Below are 18,676 nucleotides of genomic sequence, written 5' to 3' on the forward strand. Positions count from 1 at the left end.
TTCCATTTCATAACCCTTATGTAAAGCAGCACATTACAAAGTGAAGTGCGTCATTAAGTGCTGACAACTTCCACTTCCGGCTTTCCAATCACATTTATTGTATTTCCAAGGCCATCTTCACCAATTTCCATTTCTCTAATCAAATCATATTGTTTAAAAGCCAACTTTACTTACCACTTGCTATCCCTCTACACTGTAACGCACATCCTTGCTCTCTCTCCACCCCAACTCTTCTAGAGCATCCCTGCCACTAAGGGACTTGCCAGTTTCTCCTACTTTCTATGACTGAGAACAAACGCTCAGGCCAAGGTCATTGGAAAGTTCCCTTAAAACAATGTCAGTGGTTATAATGGAATAAGAGCCTTTCTGAGATAAAAGTATGTTAGAATGAGAAAAATAACTAAAAATAGGTTGCTTTTCTCAAGATCTCAGTAAGTGTTCTTTCTTTAGTGAAAAGGCCAGTTTATCTTTAAAAGTTAATGTAGAATCTTCTAAAAAAGCTCCCCCAAGCCCCAAATATTAAAATCATTGAAATAAACAACTCAAGGAAGAGAAAAAGACAGTGCCCCACACATGGGCATCATAGGGCATCAGGGGCAATGGACAGGACGTGATGCGCCCAGCTGAGCCTGAATCTAGAAGATCTTGCGTTCCAAATGAGTTTAGATTTTACTCCATCCCCTGAGTCTTTTCTTCCCTGACTGAAGGCCAGAGGAGCCCAGGAACCAGAGGTGCACATGCAACTGGATGGGAGTCAGGGGAGCAAGTCTGAGGCGAGGACTGAAATTCTATAGCTACTTTATGCATCAGCTGGGCCTCTGGAACAGCGGTCGCCAACCTTTCGGACCTCGTGGACCACCAGTGGTCCACGGACCACCAGTTGGCGACTGCTGCTCTAGAACAAATTTTTGAAAAGAAAAATTAAAGTTCTGTGGTACTGCAATGTATTTAAGGGCAAATACTAGAAGATAACATCATCAGTCTATATGGCCAGAAGTGTGCTCTGTTTAGTATGGAATATTCAATTGAATAAAAATGGTGGAGGGAGTTCAAAAACCTAACACGTTAAAAGACTAAAGGAAATGGGACTTTTTTCAGATAAAAGAGACGCAGCCTAACCTTTTTTCTCGCTAGGACAGCGTCTACCACAGGAGCACCAGGCCATGGAGTGCAAAGAACGCAAGAAGGAATGAAGGAAGGGGCTCTGCAAACACATTTTGAAAACTACTGACCTAGAGTTTCAAAACTTTCTAGGAAACCAAACTTAAAAAGTTATGCATCTTTACTAGTCAGACGTAGCAAATGTGCAGTATCTCCAACTTTAACCCCTTCATTTTTGCCACAGAGTTTTACTCGTCTTTAAGTGAAAAACAAAACAAAAAACAAAAAGCTACATATTTTTATTTAGCTCAAGAAATTATTTAGGTGCACAGGCAGAGACAGCTCGCACAGGTACACAGAATACAATCATTGCCATGAATACATCCTTTACCTTGAAATGTGGAAGAGCACCAAAAGTAATGTTTTTAAAACAAAAACAGGGCCTAAAAAATAAGTGCTTAGGCGGAATTCTTGAACAGCAACCAGCCTATGGATGGTGGACCTCGTTGAAAGCATCACACAACAATGTGTGTTTACATCACCCTTTTATTTCATAGTTAGAAATAATACAGTTCCACAGGGTAAATCATCAATAAATAACGATGTTTAATCATTAAACGTAAAAATCCCAACTCTTTGGCATCTGACAGGATTCTATTTCTTGTCAAACTAATGACTGTATAGAGACAGTTAATCTTAGTGACCATTTGTCAATATGTTACAAAGGTGCAATTTACGTTAATGTATCAACCGCTGGAAATTTCCAGTCCACCAAGAAATTTGATCAACTCAGTAAGCTATGGGCCAACTTCACCAAGGTTCTTTCATAAGGTCTGCCTCAGTGAAAGCATAATAAATGCTGATTAAGAGTTCCTAGGGGTTCCTAATACGTATTCTGCTCTAAATAGTTTGCCATTCATTCTGGCTAAAGAAAAGTTACAACTGCACCAGGAATCGCCCATTCATTAATTAAAAGGTGTTCTTATTTTATAAGCAAGAGTGCTAACACCTAAGAAACTCACAGCCCCCAAAATAAACTTTAAAATAAGCAGTTCTATGCTGCCAGAAATGCCAATTCAGTAATAAATTGCACCTTCAAGAGTCAAAAAAGAAAAGAAATAGAAACTTTTAAAAAAGGTAAGTGACATACATTTTTTTTCCAAAATATATTCAAGAATAGTTGAGCTGTATTTGTTACTAAAGCCAGGACAATATTTCTTTAGCAACAAATTAAACCAGTGCAATTGACATAAATTGTTAAGTAATCCAGGATTAACCTATTAAATCTGCAGAACACTTTAGGCTCCTACACTAATCCTAGAAACTGGAATTTCAGTGAGTGCTTGCGCTGCAAAAACCTAAAACTGGGATGACCCGATGCCATGCTGAATGGTATCACTTCATACTTCGATTAAGCATTCGATAGTAGAAATCATGAGTTCCTCTATTAAAGTTCCATTCACGTTCAGAACATTCAGATGCAAACAGTATTATGCCTATAATCCACAACTAAAAGAGTCCTTTCCATTTTAAAGTTCCAGATGAATTTTAAATTAGAAAATAAGCCCAAAGGAAACTTTTTCAACTTATGAAACCTTCATATTGGAAACTTTCTGGAAAAGCTTCCCCCTCCTCCCACCTATTGTAAAATAAATACTTTGTATCCCAAATTTAATTTTATTAAGACATGTTAATAACGCTATAAAGAAACATTTTACAGCCATAGAGATCAGTAACTTTCCATGCGGAAATAAAAAATTCATTGCTCAATAATATTATTGAGGCAAGTGAAGAAAGATTATGCTCTTGTGTCAATCAGAAATGTTGTTATTTTTTTCAGTGCAAAACCAGTTATAAAATATTTAAACTCAATATTTAAAAATAAAAAGTGGTCCAAAATTCAGCAATGTTCAAGTTCTAAATTTCATAAAACAAATCATGACATACATTTCATAGTAAAATACAGAGATTAAAGAAGTACTTGAGTACTTAAGATACGAATTTCTAATGAATCATACCATGTCAGCAACAACCGAGCAGATAGCATTCCCAATTCGAGCGTCAGAATCATAAAGATCTTACCGTACCAAGCCGTGTTTCCTAGCTAAAAAGCTATACAAACTAATGGTCAACATTCTGTTTTCTTTGAAGTTGCGTGCTCTAGAATGATTTCTCCCCAAGTACCTGTGATTTTATTTCTGTATTCAAAATTTGATCTGAACAATTTTTATGTTCCTGGAACACTTAGCTGATATAACCATCTATAATGTGGAGAGTCCTGTACAGAGTCCAACAGTGGGTTTTTCTGGCCGAGTGTAGGCTGCCTTAAACTGGTTTACACATTCCGCAGGTCATTCATGTGTTATTCCTAGCAAACACACGGTCCCCTCTGAGGGTTAGGTGTTGAAGCTGGTACTGTAGCACTTCCGTGTCAGCTGGCTCCTTAATGCTCATTTTATCTAGATTGAGGTAGTCCAGAGATTTGGAGTGAGCCCTCTTACCTTTAAGAAGACAAAGAGGCAGGGGCCCGTGGAGGGCCTTATAAGGTTCATAAGGTAAAGATTTAGTGCACTTGTCTCCTGAGCTGGGCATCCGCCTTCGCCTCCTGCCATTGACAGCTGGAATCTCGTACGGTTGGTAGTACCTACTTCTGGTTTTATATAAACGAGAGGAACGTGCAAGTCCTGCATCCAGCTGTTTGGAGCGCAAGGAAGGCACGCCTTCTCCCTTACTCTCCTCACCTCCTGTGCACTTCTGGGCTAACTTCAGGAGTTCCTCGCCAGTGGTGAAGCCAACCAAATAGTTCGAGTCCATGTGGAGGATCTGGTAGCCTGAGACCGTCCGGCGCATCGGCGAGCACGGAGTGCTGGAGCAGCGGGGCTTCTCGGCCTCGGCCTTCCCCGGGGAGCTCACCTCAGCCACGGGCAAGGGCAGGGTGCTCAGGGTACTTCTGGCCTCTCCATTAACATCTACTTCCATTTTAGGCACCAGTCTGCACACTCCTAAAAGTAGACAGACAGATTAGAAGAGTGTAACGCGCAGAACCTTGGGCCAAGCTGGGTCACTTTAGAAGGTTGAAGGAGCATGAAATGACTCTGGCCTGAGAAACAGCCAATGTGCATTGGGCAGATTTTTATCTGTCTACGACACGTTCCAGAGCAGGCCTGAAATGACTACTACTTTTCTGCCTCTACGCACTCAAGACAGGTTAAATGAAAGTCCGAAGTAAGGAGAAGACTACAGATAACAATACTTCTCTAAAGCCAGGGCTCCATTCAATCACACCAAGTTTACTACTTGAAGCGACATTAAGCAAATAAGAATAATCATACACAGTTTCACAAGAATCTACAAACTCTTTCCAATATAAAAATTAAAATCCTTTCACTTTCCATGTGATTTAAAATACGTGCTCAGCTCTTCAACCTGCAATTCTTTTCAACTGTGTTTACGGGGCATGTGATGAAAACGATAAAAGCTGATCCATTTCTGCAAAGATTCAATGTATGTAGGCCTAAAAAGTTTTTCTTATGGTAAGGCGAAGTCTTAGTGGAAGGTTCCCCCAAACCTTGTAAATGTTCCTCCTTCCATATTCCCAATGAATTACGCAAAGATAACCATTTTGTAGTTTAAATGTTAATCCTAAATACAATAAATCATTTTTTAATATGAAACATATATAAAATATCAGATGTTATTTTATTTGAACATTTAATCATAAAACATACCATCTCTAAGACACTACACTTTTGAACCGTTTAGTAAATGGCAGAAGAATTCATAATGAAAATTAAGAATACTAATATTATTCATCACAATAATCTCATTACATTGTTTGGAAATCTCATTGACAAAAAGTACCACAAATAATGGCCAGATTCTAGAAAATCACAGATAAATCAAATTTTGGAAAATAAAATACTAAGGGAACCTGAATGACAATGGCATTTCTGAGAAACTTTATTTCTACTTGATCCTCAATCAGAAGTAGATAACACAGCTTTAAGTATGTCAGACTGCTTACTATAATCATGTCATGTAGTAACTGATTTTAAGATCCATAGTGGGGGTTGTGCAGGAGGCAGCCCATCGATGATTCTCTCTCATCATTGATGTTTCTATCCCATTCTCCCCCTCCCTTCCTCTCTCTGAAATCAATTAAAACATATATATGTATATATATATAAATATATATATATATATAGTTTTTAAATCCTTACCTGAGGATATTTTTCCATTGATTTTTAGAAAGAGTGGGAGAGAGAGGAAAAGACAGAGAGAAACAACAATGTGAAAGAAACACATCGATTGGTTGCCTCCTGCACGACCCCCTATCAGTCACGTTAAGGGCCTGGGCCGGGGAGGAGCCTGCAACCCAGGAACGTGCCCTAGACCGGAATCAAACCCAGGGGGGGACCCTTCCGTCCATAGGCTGACGTTTCATCCACTGAGCCAAACCAGTTAGGGCCAATTAAAACTTTTTTTTTTTAAATCCAAGCAAAGAGAAAGCTAAAGGAAGTCACAACGTTATTCCTCCATTTGCATGCTGCACTTCCTTCATTAGAAAATAAATAAACCAAGACTACGAAGTTACCAGATGCCATCCTGCCCTTACTACAGTTCACAACTATATGTCAGCTGACAATTAAGTTTAATTTTAAGTGCTAAAGCGATCAATATAGTTTTACTTACATTGTACTCTAAATCTTAGACTATTTCCAATTTTAATTTAACCAAAACACCTTAGCCTCTCAACCCTTCTAGATTTAAAGTAACTGGCTTTTTTCTATCTTATTAATGTAAAAACAAATTTGTATTTGATTGTGTAATTTACTTCTCTATGGAGAGGATGGAAGTAGGTGACCACTGGCTACTTTGATATGCATACCAAAACCTAAAGATTTCTCATCTCATAAACTGTGCAGGACCGTCTGAAGCTTCATCCAATTTTATGCTGAAGAAACAAATGTTTACTCTAAGCCAAATGACAAACTAACCCTTCCTTTCTCACGAATTCTGTTATCCAGAAAGAGCACAAGAGAACAGCTTATCGGAAGGCCTCCAACCTACGTAACCTGACAGGCAGAAGTGATTCTGATACTTTATTCTGAAAAGACAAGCAGAGGAGGGTCAGTGAGGCCCAAACCACCCGGGCTGTGGAGGCAAGGGAGCATACACACAGACTGAGCGCCCTCCCAAGTAGAGTGACACTCAAGCATCAGTCACGTTAAGTGGCATTGGCCCAGGTCTCTTCCAAATCTGGGAGTCTATGACAGTCCATGCATGGATTTCCACCAGCCACCTTACAGAATTTGCACTTGGTATATTATGAACTTCCTAAAATCCATGTTTCACATCCCACCCATTCTGAATTGGGTAATAATTTAAACAGAGGCTAGGCTGAAAGTCACTTTTTTTTTCCCCTATGAGGGTAGAAAAATTGCTAAGCAAGTTAATGGTGTACAAAGTCACAGCAAAGAAGAGTGGACAATAGGATCATCAAAAATGTGTTCCCACATGAAGTCAATCCTGCTGCATCAAGGCAGACCACCGGGAATTCCTAGAATCTCTCAGGGTTAGGGATAAATGATGGCAGGATACAAAGGTTTGAGAGTAAAAGGCAAAAGTTACATAGCAGCTAGAAAATAAGTACCTAGAAAATTAGAAAAGTGGAGTGAGGCAATGTGTGGCATGAAATAGTGATCACTGTTAGATGAGAACTATCACTGGTTAAGTTTCCAGCAGCCAATAACACCATAAAAAACATTACGTGGTGTGGGTAAAATAACCAACAGGATCTTCAAGCATCCACCTGACAGACAATGATTTAACCTACATTCTTAATTACATGTGGTTTAAGAACTCTGGAAATTTCAACCAAGCGGCCTGGTGTAAGAAACCAACATACCTGGATGACATGAACAACATACTCCAGGTAGAAAACACGACTTAACCAGAAAGTTAAAGAAATAAGCACTGCCAATACCCTCTTCACAAATAAGGAACTAAGGTCAATACCCAATGTAAAATTTCTGAACCAGAGTCTTGTTGCACTGGAACACGAAAATGCTCGTTTTAAATCTTTACATATATAGCTGTAACATAGAGTGAACGTCTCTAAGTGAATAATTCTAAGGGTTGAAAATTTGTTTGCATTTTTTAGCCATAAAGCACCAATACTGCTCCAAACTATAGCATAGCCTCAAAACTAACAGATCTTTTAGGTGGTTCCACTGGTCTCTGTAGGGTAGTCACATGTACAAGAACATCTCCAGCTCCTGATATTGAAGTAGGAATGAGAAGGGTACAACCAGAACTTCTACAAATTGCTTGGATTTTTTTTTTTTTTTTTAAGATCCTTTCCACTTACATATTGCCTTTCTAAAGAGCATCCATTATGTGGAGCCTGGGTTTCAGACTAAGGAGCAATGACTGGCAAATATTTCATTTTGAGCTGGGTGGAATGCTAGCTTCTTCAATGTGACTGAAAATAAAACTTCCTATGCGGTTAAATTCCTGATAGTTTCCTGACTGGATTTAAATATTGGGGCAAGAACCTGACAGTAGTTACAGAATCAACTTCCTCAGGTTATCATTTCAAATGGGCCTAAGTGGTGTACGTACTATCCGACCTGAAATGGAGGAAGTCTAGGTATTTTCTAATTCTGGAAATCTACATAAAAAGGGTGATGCTAAAGGCAGTAAAGACTGAAGGGTCTCAAAGTCAGCATATCTTGATATATGGATGTCCAATATTTTAGACTGCAAAATTTCTTATTAAAAGTCATCCATCGGAAATGAATGACAAGTGGAGATGGCCTGTGTTTTAGCAACAAATTCTTCATATTTTACCATGAAAAATCTGCTTGTAAGTTTTTAACAAACTTATTCATGACGAAGCATTTTGTTTCATATTCTAAAATTCCCTTGTATCAAAAAAAGCATGCTTGCAAGATAAATGGTTACAAAGCACTCTGGCAGACAATGCAGGTATGTGCAACAGGCACCACCCCCGCTGCAGCAATAAGAATAAATGTGAACTGAGAAATCGGGTCCAGTGCTAACTCAGGTCAATGCTAGCTTCTGCAAAGCAGAACACTGAAAATCAGAAACCAGCAATACCCTATTGCTTCCATCAGTGCCTTGCATGTGTAGTTAAAAGCAAAAATAAAGACTGGAAACAGGAAACAGAAAAAGTGTTGTTATAATAACAGAAGCAGATAGAAGAGTCTAAGACAGAAAATGCAACAAAAATAGAAAAGTCAACTTGTAGTTGAACAATGCTTTTAAAACTCAGTTTCTTAAACAAGTACCAGGAACAAATGTAATTCTTCAAATGACACCTAAGGTTCTTCAATATCATATTCTCTCACAGTCCAATCAGTCACAAAGGCACTGAAGTATATTTATAAAACATATGAAAGACCTGGCCATGTTCACAGGTACCACTATATTTCCTTGAAATATATGAGGATTCAAACTAGACAACATGAGATAAGTAACACTAACATTTACCAGAAAAAAAAATGTACACAGCGCACATTTTAAAAACAATGGGTGTGGCACGCCATTGGGAATTTTGGCTGAAACTAAAGCAACTATCCAAACCTCAGTTCACATGCAGGGGAACCTGATGCACCAAGAGGAGCACATTTAAAGCACTGTGACCTGTATGGGAACTGGTCAGCTCTGAACAACTCTCCAGGAGGCCAAATTCCCTATACATTTGGCAAAAGGAGCAACATTTTAAAAATATAACCTAGATGCCTTAGTCCTTAGACCACCTCTGAAAATAGCTGGTAAGTTTCACAACTGTTATACAAAGAATTCTTTTTGAGAAGTACTGAATGTTTTTTTTTAAATCAGGCTTATCAAAAAAAAAGTTACCCTCAGTAATAAAAAAAACACCGAAACTGCTCCATATGCTTGAACTGTTTTTAGAAACATACAGCAATATCACTTAAGAGAAAACAGATATAACATAACTGTCTAAAATATACTGAATGAAAATGTCATCATGTGAACAGAATTCTGTTCAAGAGGTACCTGAAACAAACCTTTCAGAATAGAGCCAATGCTTGGGAAATGGAGACTCTTAAGCATGGCTATTATGAGGTTCATAATATCAAGAACCATCACATTTTAGTGCAGAATCATCTTGGAGTTCACCTACCTGGGACCTCCGATTACAGAGCAGACAACCCTGAAGGCACAAGGCAGGGACTTGCCCAGAGCCAGCCAGGCAGTCCCAGGGCTGCTGGCTCCAAGTTCAGTGCTCCAGAGTTCACCCTGCTGCTGTGCTTCTAACCACCGTGTGGTTCCAACCCTGCCTACACACTGACATCATCTACGGAGCTTCAAAAAAGACTGATGTCTGTGCTCTACCCAGACTGTGATTTAATTCGCCTGGGCTCTGAATTGTGAAAGATCGCCAGGTGATTATAAGAAACCTTCATGTCTGGGACCTTGTCAGACAGAAGAATTTCACCCCTATGAGTTCTGACCCCACCTTTTTTTTTTTTTTTTAAACCAACAGTATTAGTCATATTAGTGACCACCATATTAGTGACCAATCGCTAACACCTATTCCTAAGGCCTTCAAGTTTACTGTTCCTAATCCACTGTGGGCTTTAAATAAATCTGCTAACCACACTTGTTAAAACTGGGTAGAAAATAAAAATAAACCTGTGCTGAATGAGAATCAGGTCCTTCATCTGCATACACTTTGGTGTAGTTACTTTAGCTTCTCAGAAGCCTCAGTTAGGTACAGCCACTTTGGAAAACAGTTAGACAGTTCCTTACAAATTTAAATAAATGCTTATTAGACAACCCACGTGCCCTACTTGTAAGATATTAAACTAGGACACATGAAACGATACGTTCACACAAAGACTGAGTGTGAATGTTTACAACAGCTTCATTCATAATCATCAAAAGTGGAAACAGAGCAAACGTCCACCGACAGGAAAACAGATAAACTGTGCTCCGTCCATACAATAGGATACCCCTCGGCAATGGGAAGGAGCAAACGAGGTTTACAGTCAGGGAAAGGAGCAGACAGAAAATGCTACTTGCTGTGTGATTCCACTTACATGGCATTCTGGGACAGGCAATGCTACTGGACAGAAATCAATCAGTGGCTGCCCGGGGATGGGGGGTTGGGGGAAGGGGATGAACGACAAAGGGGTACAAGGGAATTTTGGAGGGTGGTGATAATATCCTCTGTATTGACTGTAGTGGTCAATACACAACTGATTATATCTGTCAAAACTCATCAAACTCTATACCTTAAAAGGATGAATTTTGCTGTATATAAATTACACTTTAATAAGTCTGACTTTAAAAAATAAAATAAGCTGTCACATATTTCCAAGTTTTTTGATGATCCTCTGCATTTTCTATTCCTGTAGGTACAAGAGTGTGTATGTATGTGTGTGTGTATCTACATCTCTCCAGATACATATGTATACATATGTATATACACACAGTTATACATATGTATGTACACACAGTTATAGATATAGTTCTATATGTAAATAGAAGGACATTCTAGCCAAGCTGCAAAAGGGGAAATGAACCATCTTGAGAAGTAGTAGTAAGTGACCTGTCACTTAAGGTATCCAAACATAGAGTGGGCAACCATTAAGATACTTTCTGATTCTGAGAATATATAATTTGAAGAATTTTAAAAACTGGAGGACCAAATTTTGTGCTTTATTTCAGTTTTATGAGTCAGTGACCCAGCCACATTCTTATTTAACATCCTCTAAAAGTACTTTGTACTTCTGGTGTTCAAACTTCTTGCTCGTTTCTTCAAAGCAAAGTATTAGTAATGTTTCCATTTTTTCAATGTTTTAAAATGCATTTTCATAGATTTGATAAGCTATATCTACTTAACAAACAAAACTATTTGTGTTTCCCCATTGTCCCTTTGACTCACTCTGCTGCCGACTGGTCATTTGGAAATCGTTTATCATGAAATTGCTTTTTTCAAAGATTATGACCACTCCAAGTAGTTCGAAGAAAGGACTTATTGGCCTAGTAGGATGTCACACCAAAGCATGAACTCACACTAGTCTAGTCTGTAAAATGCTAAAGAGTTACAGAGTCATTATTAATTTTTCCCCCTTCAAAGACTTGGAGCCATATGAACAACTGTGTCAGCACAGATACACAGACATCATACTGAAAAAAAGACAACTAAAGGAAAACAACAGCATTGCATATTTTTAAGTTTAAATTCATGGTGTGAAAAAAGGAATGTCACACTTGCAGTGAACTGCTATCCGTCTAAGTGAAAATGATGTTCTTTCAGTCACCTGCTTGCCATTCTCTATGTACAATAATAAACACTAGAACTTTTTGCCAGTCTCTGGAGACTAACGTTTTTACTAAAATTTCCTTGAAATTAGAGCAACTACCTCTTATTAGTAACTATCATATTATGAAATATCCCATAAGACCTCGTTTATCTTACAGGAATTAAAAAAGGAAATTCTACTCAACCAAAAAGTCGAAATTATCAAATATTGTTAGCATTTTGCAACAGTAATTTCAGTTCTCAATTAAAATTTAATTAAAATAAAAATTTAATAATTAAAATTTTCATAATTATAATATACATATTTGCAATAATATACTGAGATTTCACACTTATTAGTTCATGTAGTTCTTAAAACACATTATGGTATTATGTTGATACAACTGGTTAACAAACAGAAAAAGCAAAATATAACTCACCAGACTAAATCCCAGAAGATGTCACTGTACAATTTCCAATGAGTCCCAAGGGAACACAGGCATAATTTTTCTGCTCTATTCCAGATACTAAACATGAGATACAAAAATAAACCTTTAATTTAACAAGTAACAAAACTTGTAAAGCAATTATACCAATTCTAACAGCAAAACTGGCGAGAGGTACTAATACCAGGTACAGGTTATACAGGATACAATAGCAATTAATTTAATTAAAATAATTTCTAATTTGTTCCGCTAAATTAAACCTCAAACGTTTTATCAAGTTTGTTCCTCTGTGTTCTGTTGCTTAAGCTCTATCTGGAGACCACAAGTAGCTACCTGGGCTAAATCTCAGGGATTTAAGTGTTGGTTCCACCACCCAAGTCCTATTTATTTACAGGTTCAACAGACTCACAGTAGTAGCCTATGAATGAAATAACCCCGAGGCTGGGTTCAAAAAAACAGGTCCTAGCTCTAGCCTACCTAAGAAGTCTACCTCATGACCTTGCTTAAACAGCAATGTTTAAATTGAGGACAACAGCATCCTCCCTCCCTCCCTCCCTCATACAGTAGTTATGTGGATCAAATGAGATGAGACAGATGAGTGAATGAGCTCTGCATGCTGCAAAGCCTTTTACGATGTGTGATGTTATTATGCAATTAATTTTTGGTATCTACTCATTGTAGCCATAAAATAGCAACAATAAAATCCTTCATAAGACTGCTCTGACGCAAATGATTGGAAGGCTCTTGGAAACATTAAAAACCAACAAACAGGAAAACCCCCACAGAGAACAACTTGAAAAAACACTCCTTTACAATTATCACATTGCTTAAGGTTTCTAGCATCTCCTCTGTGCCTTCCCCTCCTACCTGGGGAGGTGAAGGTGTAAGAGAAAACTTCCCAAAGTCTTCTCCACCTGTAAAGGTTTCTTGGTTGTTGCGTTTTCTACTGTTGTGTCTAACCTCGGGGGCGGGGCAGCGGGGGGCACATTTTACCTACATAGGTGCACAGGGCCTGAAGTGGCAACAGTCCAACAGAATACAAACAGCACGGGAAAGGGCAAGGAGTTTGTCACTGTATTACTTTCCTTCCCAGCCCAGAAGAGTTTTATTCAAAGGAAATGCACAATCCCTGAATTCAAGGTATTTGCTTCTACAGACTGAGAAACTGGAGGAAGTTAATGCATCACGTACTGTCATTCCAAGAAACTAACACGTTTCAGCCTTTGGAACTTTAGATTTAGGTAACACACTCCCTTTCATTTCTTTTGCCACAAACTATTCTCAAACTGGGGAACCAAGGAACCTAGATAATTACGACTTGGTTCTACTCCACCACTGCAGCCTCTGGTTTTAACATAACGTGAACTGTAATGTAACCACAATGGTTACCTAATAAGACTTTTTTTTTTTTAATATATTTTTATTGATTTCGGAGAGGAAAGGAGAGATAGAAACATCAACGATGAGAGGGAATCATTGATTGGCTGCCTCCTGCACGTTGGACCGAGCCTGCAACCCAGGCATGTGCCCTTGACCAGAATCGAACCTGGGACCCTTGAGTCTGCAGGCAGATGCTCTATCCACTGAGCCAAACCAGCTAGGACCTAATAAGACATTTTATTGAAAATAACCACCCGCAAGAGAATTTCCCCAATACTAATATTATAAAGTTCAAGTTATTTCTTATTTAAGTAAATACACTTTTAATGGGAAAAGGAAATAAAAAGAAACTAATATTTTGAGCAACTTCTATGTCAGATGCTATACTCAATTTAATGTTAACAAATGCTCCATGAGGAAAACAGTATCCCCACTGTAAAGTATTTGAAGTAATACTATCTGCGGGTCAGAGCAGGAATCTGAACCCCAAACCGTCGGACTCCAAAGCGCACGGACATTGCTTTAGATATGAAACTTCATTGCAGATTTGAAAGCAGAGAAGCCTTAAAGTAATTATCTAACTCTTGCACTGGAGCTGATGTGGAAGTTTAGGAAACGTTTTTCATAGTAAACAAAGTGTAGTAACTGATTATCCCTATTAGGCCGGTGCCAAGCCGAAAATAGAATATAAACACAGCGTCCAAAGGAGCCACAGAGGGCAAAGCCAAGGTGTGCAGGAGCTCCTTTCCATTTCTCGGATTTTACTCATTTCTGACCCTGCTTACTGTTTTGTCTGTTAACAGCCTGCTAACCGTGCACAGGTGCTAAGAAGAAAATGATGAAGATGGTGAAAAGGAGAAAAAAAAATTAAAAGAACAAGGCCAGAAACCAATTAAAGAACATTCCTTCTTTAAGAGATGGCCTATAAAGGAATCCAGTAAAACATTATAGTAACCCATCTTCTATTAGACACAAAACACTGTAATATTAAAGTTACCCAAATATACTTTTGAAATAACATTTTCAGAATACTTTAAAAATCTCTAACACTTGCAATTGATTCTGGCCAATGTTTTGAACAGGAAGGCTTGGCAAGCCATCAAGAGATCTCTCAAAAACAATCAACAAGAAGGAAACACATTCACGTGAAATTTTTACAAGATGGACTAAATGCTGCATAGAAAAACAAATTCAAATAAACACAGCACGGACTAGAATATATAATGCTTTCATCTATAAGCAGCTGAAACAAATAGAAAGCCCTGTGACATTAACCTGTAAACAATGAAAATAAAGAAAGATTAAGTATGGTCAAGAGTTGTCCACCCTGAGTGACTAAGCAAAAGACACCAAGCATTTGACTGGAAATGAGGCTTCTACAAATAGAAAAGTTTGCAAACATCAACTAGCAAGTGTGTCAAATTTCTCAGGCAAGATGATAGATAGCATCAGAGGTAAATAAAGAAGAATGTCCTTCAAAAGTAGAATGGCCACATGTCTCAGGTCACAGCCACCAGTGCCCTGGCAGAATTACTTACAGCACTCCCTTTATGTCCCAAAAGTGTCCCAGTTGGGCAATGATATTGTTATCCTACTCAAAAGTAATATATGACCACGGAAAGGCAAAGATTTTGGGGAGCAAGGAAGGACCCTCTGCTTGCATAATGGCTTCCCATACAGTATCTGTTTGGGTGTATCCACTCAGCCATTGAATTATTCATTTACTCATTCAGTCATTCAACAATATTTCAACTCGTATTATGCCCCCGCACTGTATACACTCTGGGGCAAATACAAAAAGTGAAGGCTGAGACAGGGCCAGAGGGAAAGACGGACAGATGTGGGAATACATAAACATAACAGATAGAACAGTAAATCTGAATGGCACTGGGAAGCAGAGAAGGGAGTGATTTCCCCCCAAACACAGGAGCTCCGCTTGGAAATGATTAAGCCCACACAAAATCCCTATACAAAAAAGCCATAAAGTCAGACTTCAGCATAGATCCACTGACAAAATAGCAATAAGAAAAAATTTAACAAGATCTATCAGTTCCAAATCAAAAGGTTATAAATATGAAGGCCAGCACACAGTCCTTGTGAATTTTGGTAAATAAATTCCACTAATTATTAAAGATTATGTTAGGAAAAACGAGATAAATTTTAGGTAAAGAAAACTGATAGTGTAGAAGTTATGGGTTCTAATTCTAGTTCTCAAAACACAAAGACAAAAATGGAAACAGGTAGTACTTCTCATGTTGTCTGAGGAAAGACCAATAATGAAAAACCACTTAGAAAAAAATTTTTAAAGTTCTGTTGACTAGTGAAAATACTTTGCAACCACCAGTCTCAAAGATTACCCTAAAAACACTAGAAGAGAGGATCAAAACATCTCTCCAGTAATAGAACACTGAGCAGAAATAAAATGATTTAACAACACACACAATTAAACAAAAATGCTTACCTGTGCAAACATTCTCATTGTAGTTTACTTTAAAATAATCTTTTTAATTTGCAGCTCATCAAAAACAAAAGCATCGATAATTTTTAAGAAGCGTTAAGTAGGGTGTGACTTTTCTGAAACCATCCTTGAGCTTACAAATTATTAACCTCACCAACGTTGTAAGACAACCCAAATGGGTTCCGTAAGACAAAAATGTGTTTCTCTGTTATCAGTTATTTTACTAGTAATAGCAACCCCCTTAAAGTACAGCACTCCTTTTCTATTTCTGCTAGTAGAAATTAAAGCTAGATTATCAATGCCTTATCATTAGATGAAATCATCCTTCCACCTATTTTAGAAAAAAAAAATTCAGTTTCACTACAAATATGACGGAGGGTAACTAGAACTGCAGGTCTGCATGCAGTCTTTACATGAAACTTGCCTCTTGGGAAGCATAACCAAAAAGGGACAGGTGTACACAGTGGAACTGACGAAACTTTCAGATGAAAGCTTAAAACCAGGAACACATTTTAATAGACTAGTGACAAAATCAGAGTTCTCTCTGGAAAAGAGTCGATCTCCACCCTACCCAGGATAACAATCCTGTATATAAAAGTTTTGTTACTCCCACCACATACTTAAGGGTTAAGGTGTACAATACCTCTACGAAATACACAAAATTACATAGAGAAAGTAAACAGATTCGCTGACTCTATGTAAGATCAAATCAAGAGGTCTCTGGACTCATTAATCCTTATATTTCATTTTGGTCATTTTTTAAAGTTTATAATGCATACACAGGTACATAATAAAACACGGAGAAACCTGTGAAACATTCATTGAACCTAATTGTGTAAGCATAAATCATGGTCTTGAATTAAAGTACCAAAAGCTTCTGCAATAATAGCCAGTACTGTATTTTAAAATACGTGGGGAAATAAACTTTGGGAAAGGGTCATTTCTCTCTCTCTAGTGTCTAGCCTGCTCTACAGGGTTAAAATCAAACCAACTAACAATTCTAAATTGTAGAGTGGCTCATATGAGAAAAAGAATGTAAAATGAAGGGTCTAGTAACGTCAGAAATGTTGTGCAAGAATTGCTCTTTCGGCAAAGAGTAGCAAGCACACTATAAAATGCTTCTGTCTCCGTTCTTCCAATTCCTCAAATGATTAAAAAGTTCCCAGCCCCAGTTTTAACCTGTGCACCACAGCCACCCACATCCACACTCGGCATCTTGGCTCGACACAAAGTGCTAAGCCCCTGGGAGCAGACTGGCGTGGAGGAAGCAGCGGGGAGACCCCAAGGATGTGGAACAATTGCAAAGGGGAAAGGACGGGGCCGTCGTTCCCTTCGCGTTCCCACCTCTTCTCTGGCAGAGGTTTGCAGATTCCACCACTAGAGTTTGGCAGCCTCACAATGGGGCCGCCTGCTCCAGGTCCGAGTGCCGCCGGCCTGGAAACCCCTTTCCCCCGCTTCCCACCCGCCCCAAAGTCGACCCGCGACAGGTGGGGCGAAGGCGGCGATGCCCAACGACATCTGCCGCTTTCGCTTCCAGCCAGCACCCGGCGCCAGTCCACACGCGCGCCCCCGGACAAGGCCGGCCAGCCCGCGCCCGCGGCGCCCGCAGCCCCGCAGCCCCGCAGCCGTCACGGGCTGCAGGCTCGCGGCAGTCTCGTCCCCCCCGGTCCCCTCCAGATTGCTGCGCGGGCGAGGAGGGCGGCGAGATAAGGCCGCCAGGGCTCGCCCAGAGGCACTATCTGGCCCGGGCAGTCGCACCGGCGTGCGGCCGGGCACGCGGCCACCGCGCAGCAGGCCTGGGAAAGCGCTCCTTCTCAATGGAGCCCCAGGCCCGCCACTCCCGGAGCGGGCACAGCAGCGGCGCGGCGACGGTGCGCGCCAACGCGCCCCGACTTCCGCGGCGCCGCACCCCGGGAGAGGCGCTGCCCGCGGCTCCCCGAGTGCCCGCAGCTCCCGGCGAGCGCACGCCGCGCGCACACGGGCGCACGCCCCCGCACACTCACTCACACGCGCTGCACACTCACGGCGTCCCGGCCCCACCCCGGTGCCAAGGAACCGCGGGCTCCCCGCACCGGGCAAGGGCCCCACCCAGTTCACGACACCCCAGCCCCAGCTCGGGCGTTCCGGGACCTGCCCGCCGAGGCCGGGGGTCCCCGAGGCCGCCCCTCCCGGAGGCCCGCCCGGCCGGGGTTCCCCAGCACCGCGAGGGCTCCGTGCGCCCGGCCTCGACACCGAGGCAGGGAGGAAGGGGCGGCGCCGCGACCGGGGCTGGCACCGGGAGTCGGGGACTGGGGGCACCCCCATCACCACCGCCACCCACCCGTCACCACCTTTTCTGCAGCACAAAAGGTTGCAGTCGGAACCGCCGTCCCCGTGCAACCTACCGGAGGCTCACGGCTCCTCCGCCTCCGCCGCGCCTGGGGCCGCGGAGCCGGAGATCCGGGCGGGAAAGGCTCGGGGCTGCGGCGCCGAGACCCGGGCAGAGGCCGCCTGCCGAGCCAGCGGGGTACCCTCTCCGCTCCCACCGCCCTCAGCGCCAGCAACCGCCCGGCGCAGGCCCCGCCCCCGCCTCCGCCCGCCTTCCCGCCCTCCTCCGGCTGCAGAGGCGCAGCCCGTCAGCTGAGCCCGCCTCCCGCGCCCCGCCAGACACCCGGAGGAGGGCGGGCCGCCGGAGGAAGGCGCTGAAGGGGCCTGGCGAAGTCGGCCGGCGGCGGGCGGCGTTGCTGGCTGAGGAGGGGGAGGAGGAGCTGGGGGAGGAGTCGTCACACCCCCTCTCCAGCCACAGCCGGCACTCCCGCTGAAGGGCGTGGAGAGCACCGACTCACAGACCCGGCCACGCTCAGGTTTGCCCAGTGGCGGGGGGGTGCTGGTGTTGGTCCTGTTTGGGTCTGCTTCACGGATTCTGCGCGGAGCAGAAACAGACCAGACTAGAATCCCATGACATTACAAATTATAAAGTCGATCTTAGAAAAGTGCTGAATCTCTAGTGAA

The 18,676-nt window shown here is 41.4% G+C and overlaps 1 protein-coding gene across 2 annotated transcripts; it reads right to left on the reverse strand.

Annotated features, from left to right (window-relative positions):
• Nucleotides 1–1,385: 1,385 nt before the first annotated feature.
• Nucleotides 1,386–18,246, reverse strand: MACIR (macrophage immunometabolism regulator). 2 transcript variants are annotated; one of them, XM_008144499.3, is made up of 3 exons: nt 18,070–18,246; nt 11,842–11,928; nt 1,386–4,103 (listed from the first exon to the last, which is right to left on the reverse strand). In XM_008144499.3, the coding sequence occupies exon 3, from the start codon at nt 4,078–4,080 to the stop codon at nt 3,457–3,459; it is 624 nt and encodes a 207-aa protein (XP_008142721.1). In that variant the 5' UTR covers nt 4,081–4,103; nt 11,842–11,928; nt 18,070–18,246; the 3' UTR covers nt 1,386–3,456. The 2 variants fall into 2 exon arrangements, with proteins under 2 accessions (XP_008142721.1, XP_028005589.1); XM_028149788.2 differs by lacking the exon at nt 18,070–18,246 and adding an exon at nt 12,715–12,763.
• Between the last annotated feature and the right edge of the window lie 430 nt (nt 18,247–18,676).

This window comes from Eptesicus fuscus, chromosome 4, assembly GCF_027574615.1.
Source record: "Eptesicus fuscus isolate TK198812 chromosome 4, DD_ASM_mEF_20220401, whole genome shotgun sequence".
NCBI lineage: Eukaryota > Metazoa > Chordata > Mammalia > Chiroptera > Vespertilionidae > Eptesicus > Eptesicus fuscus.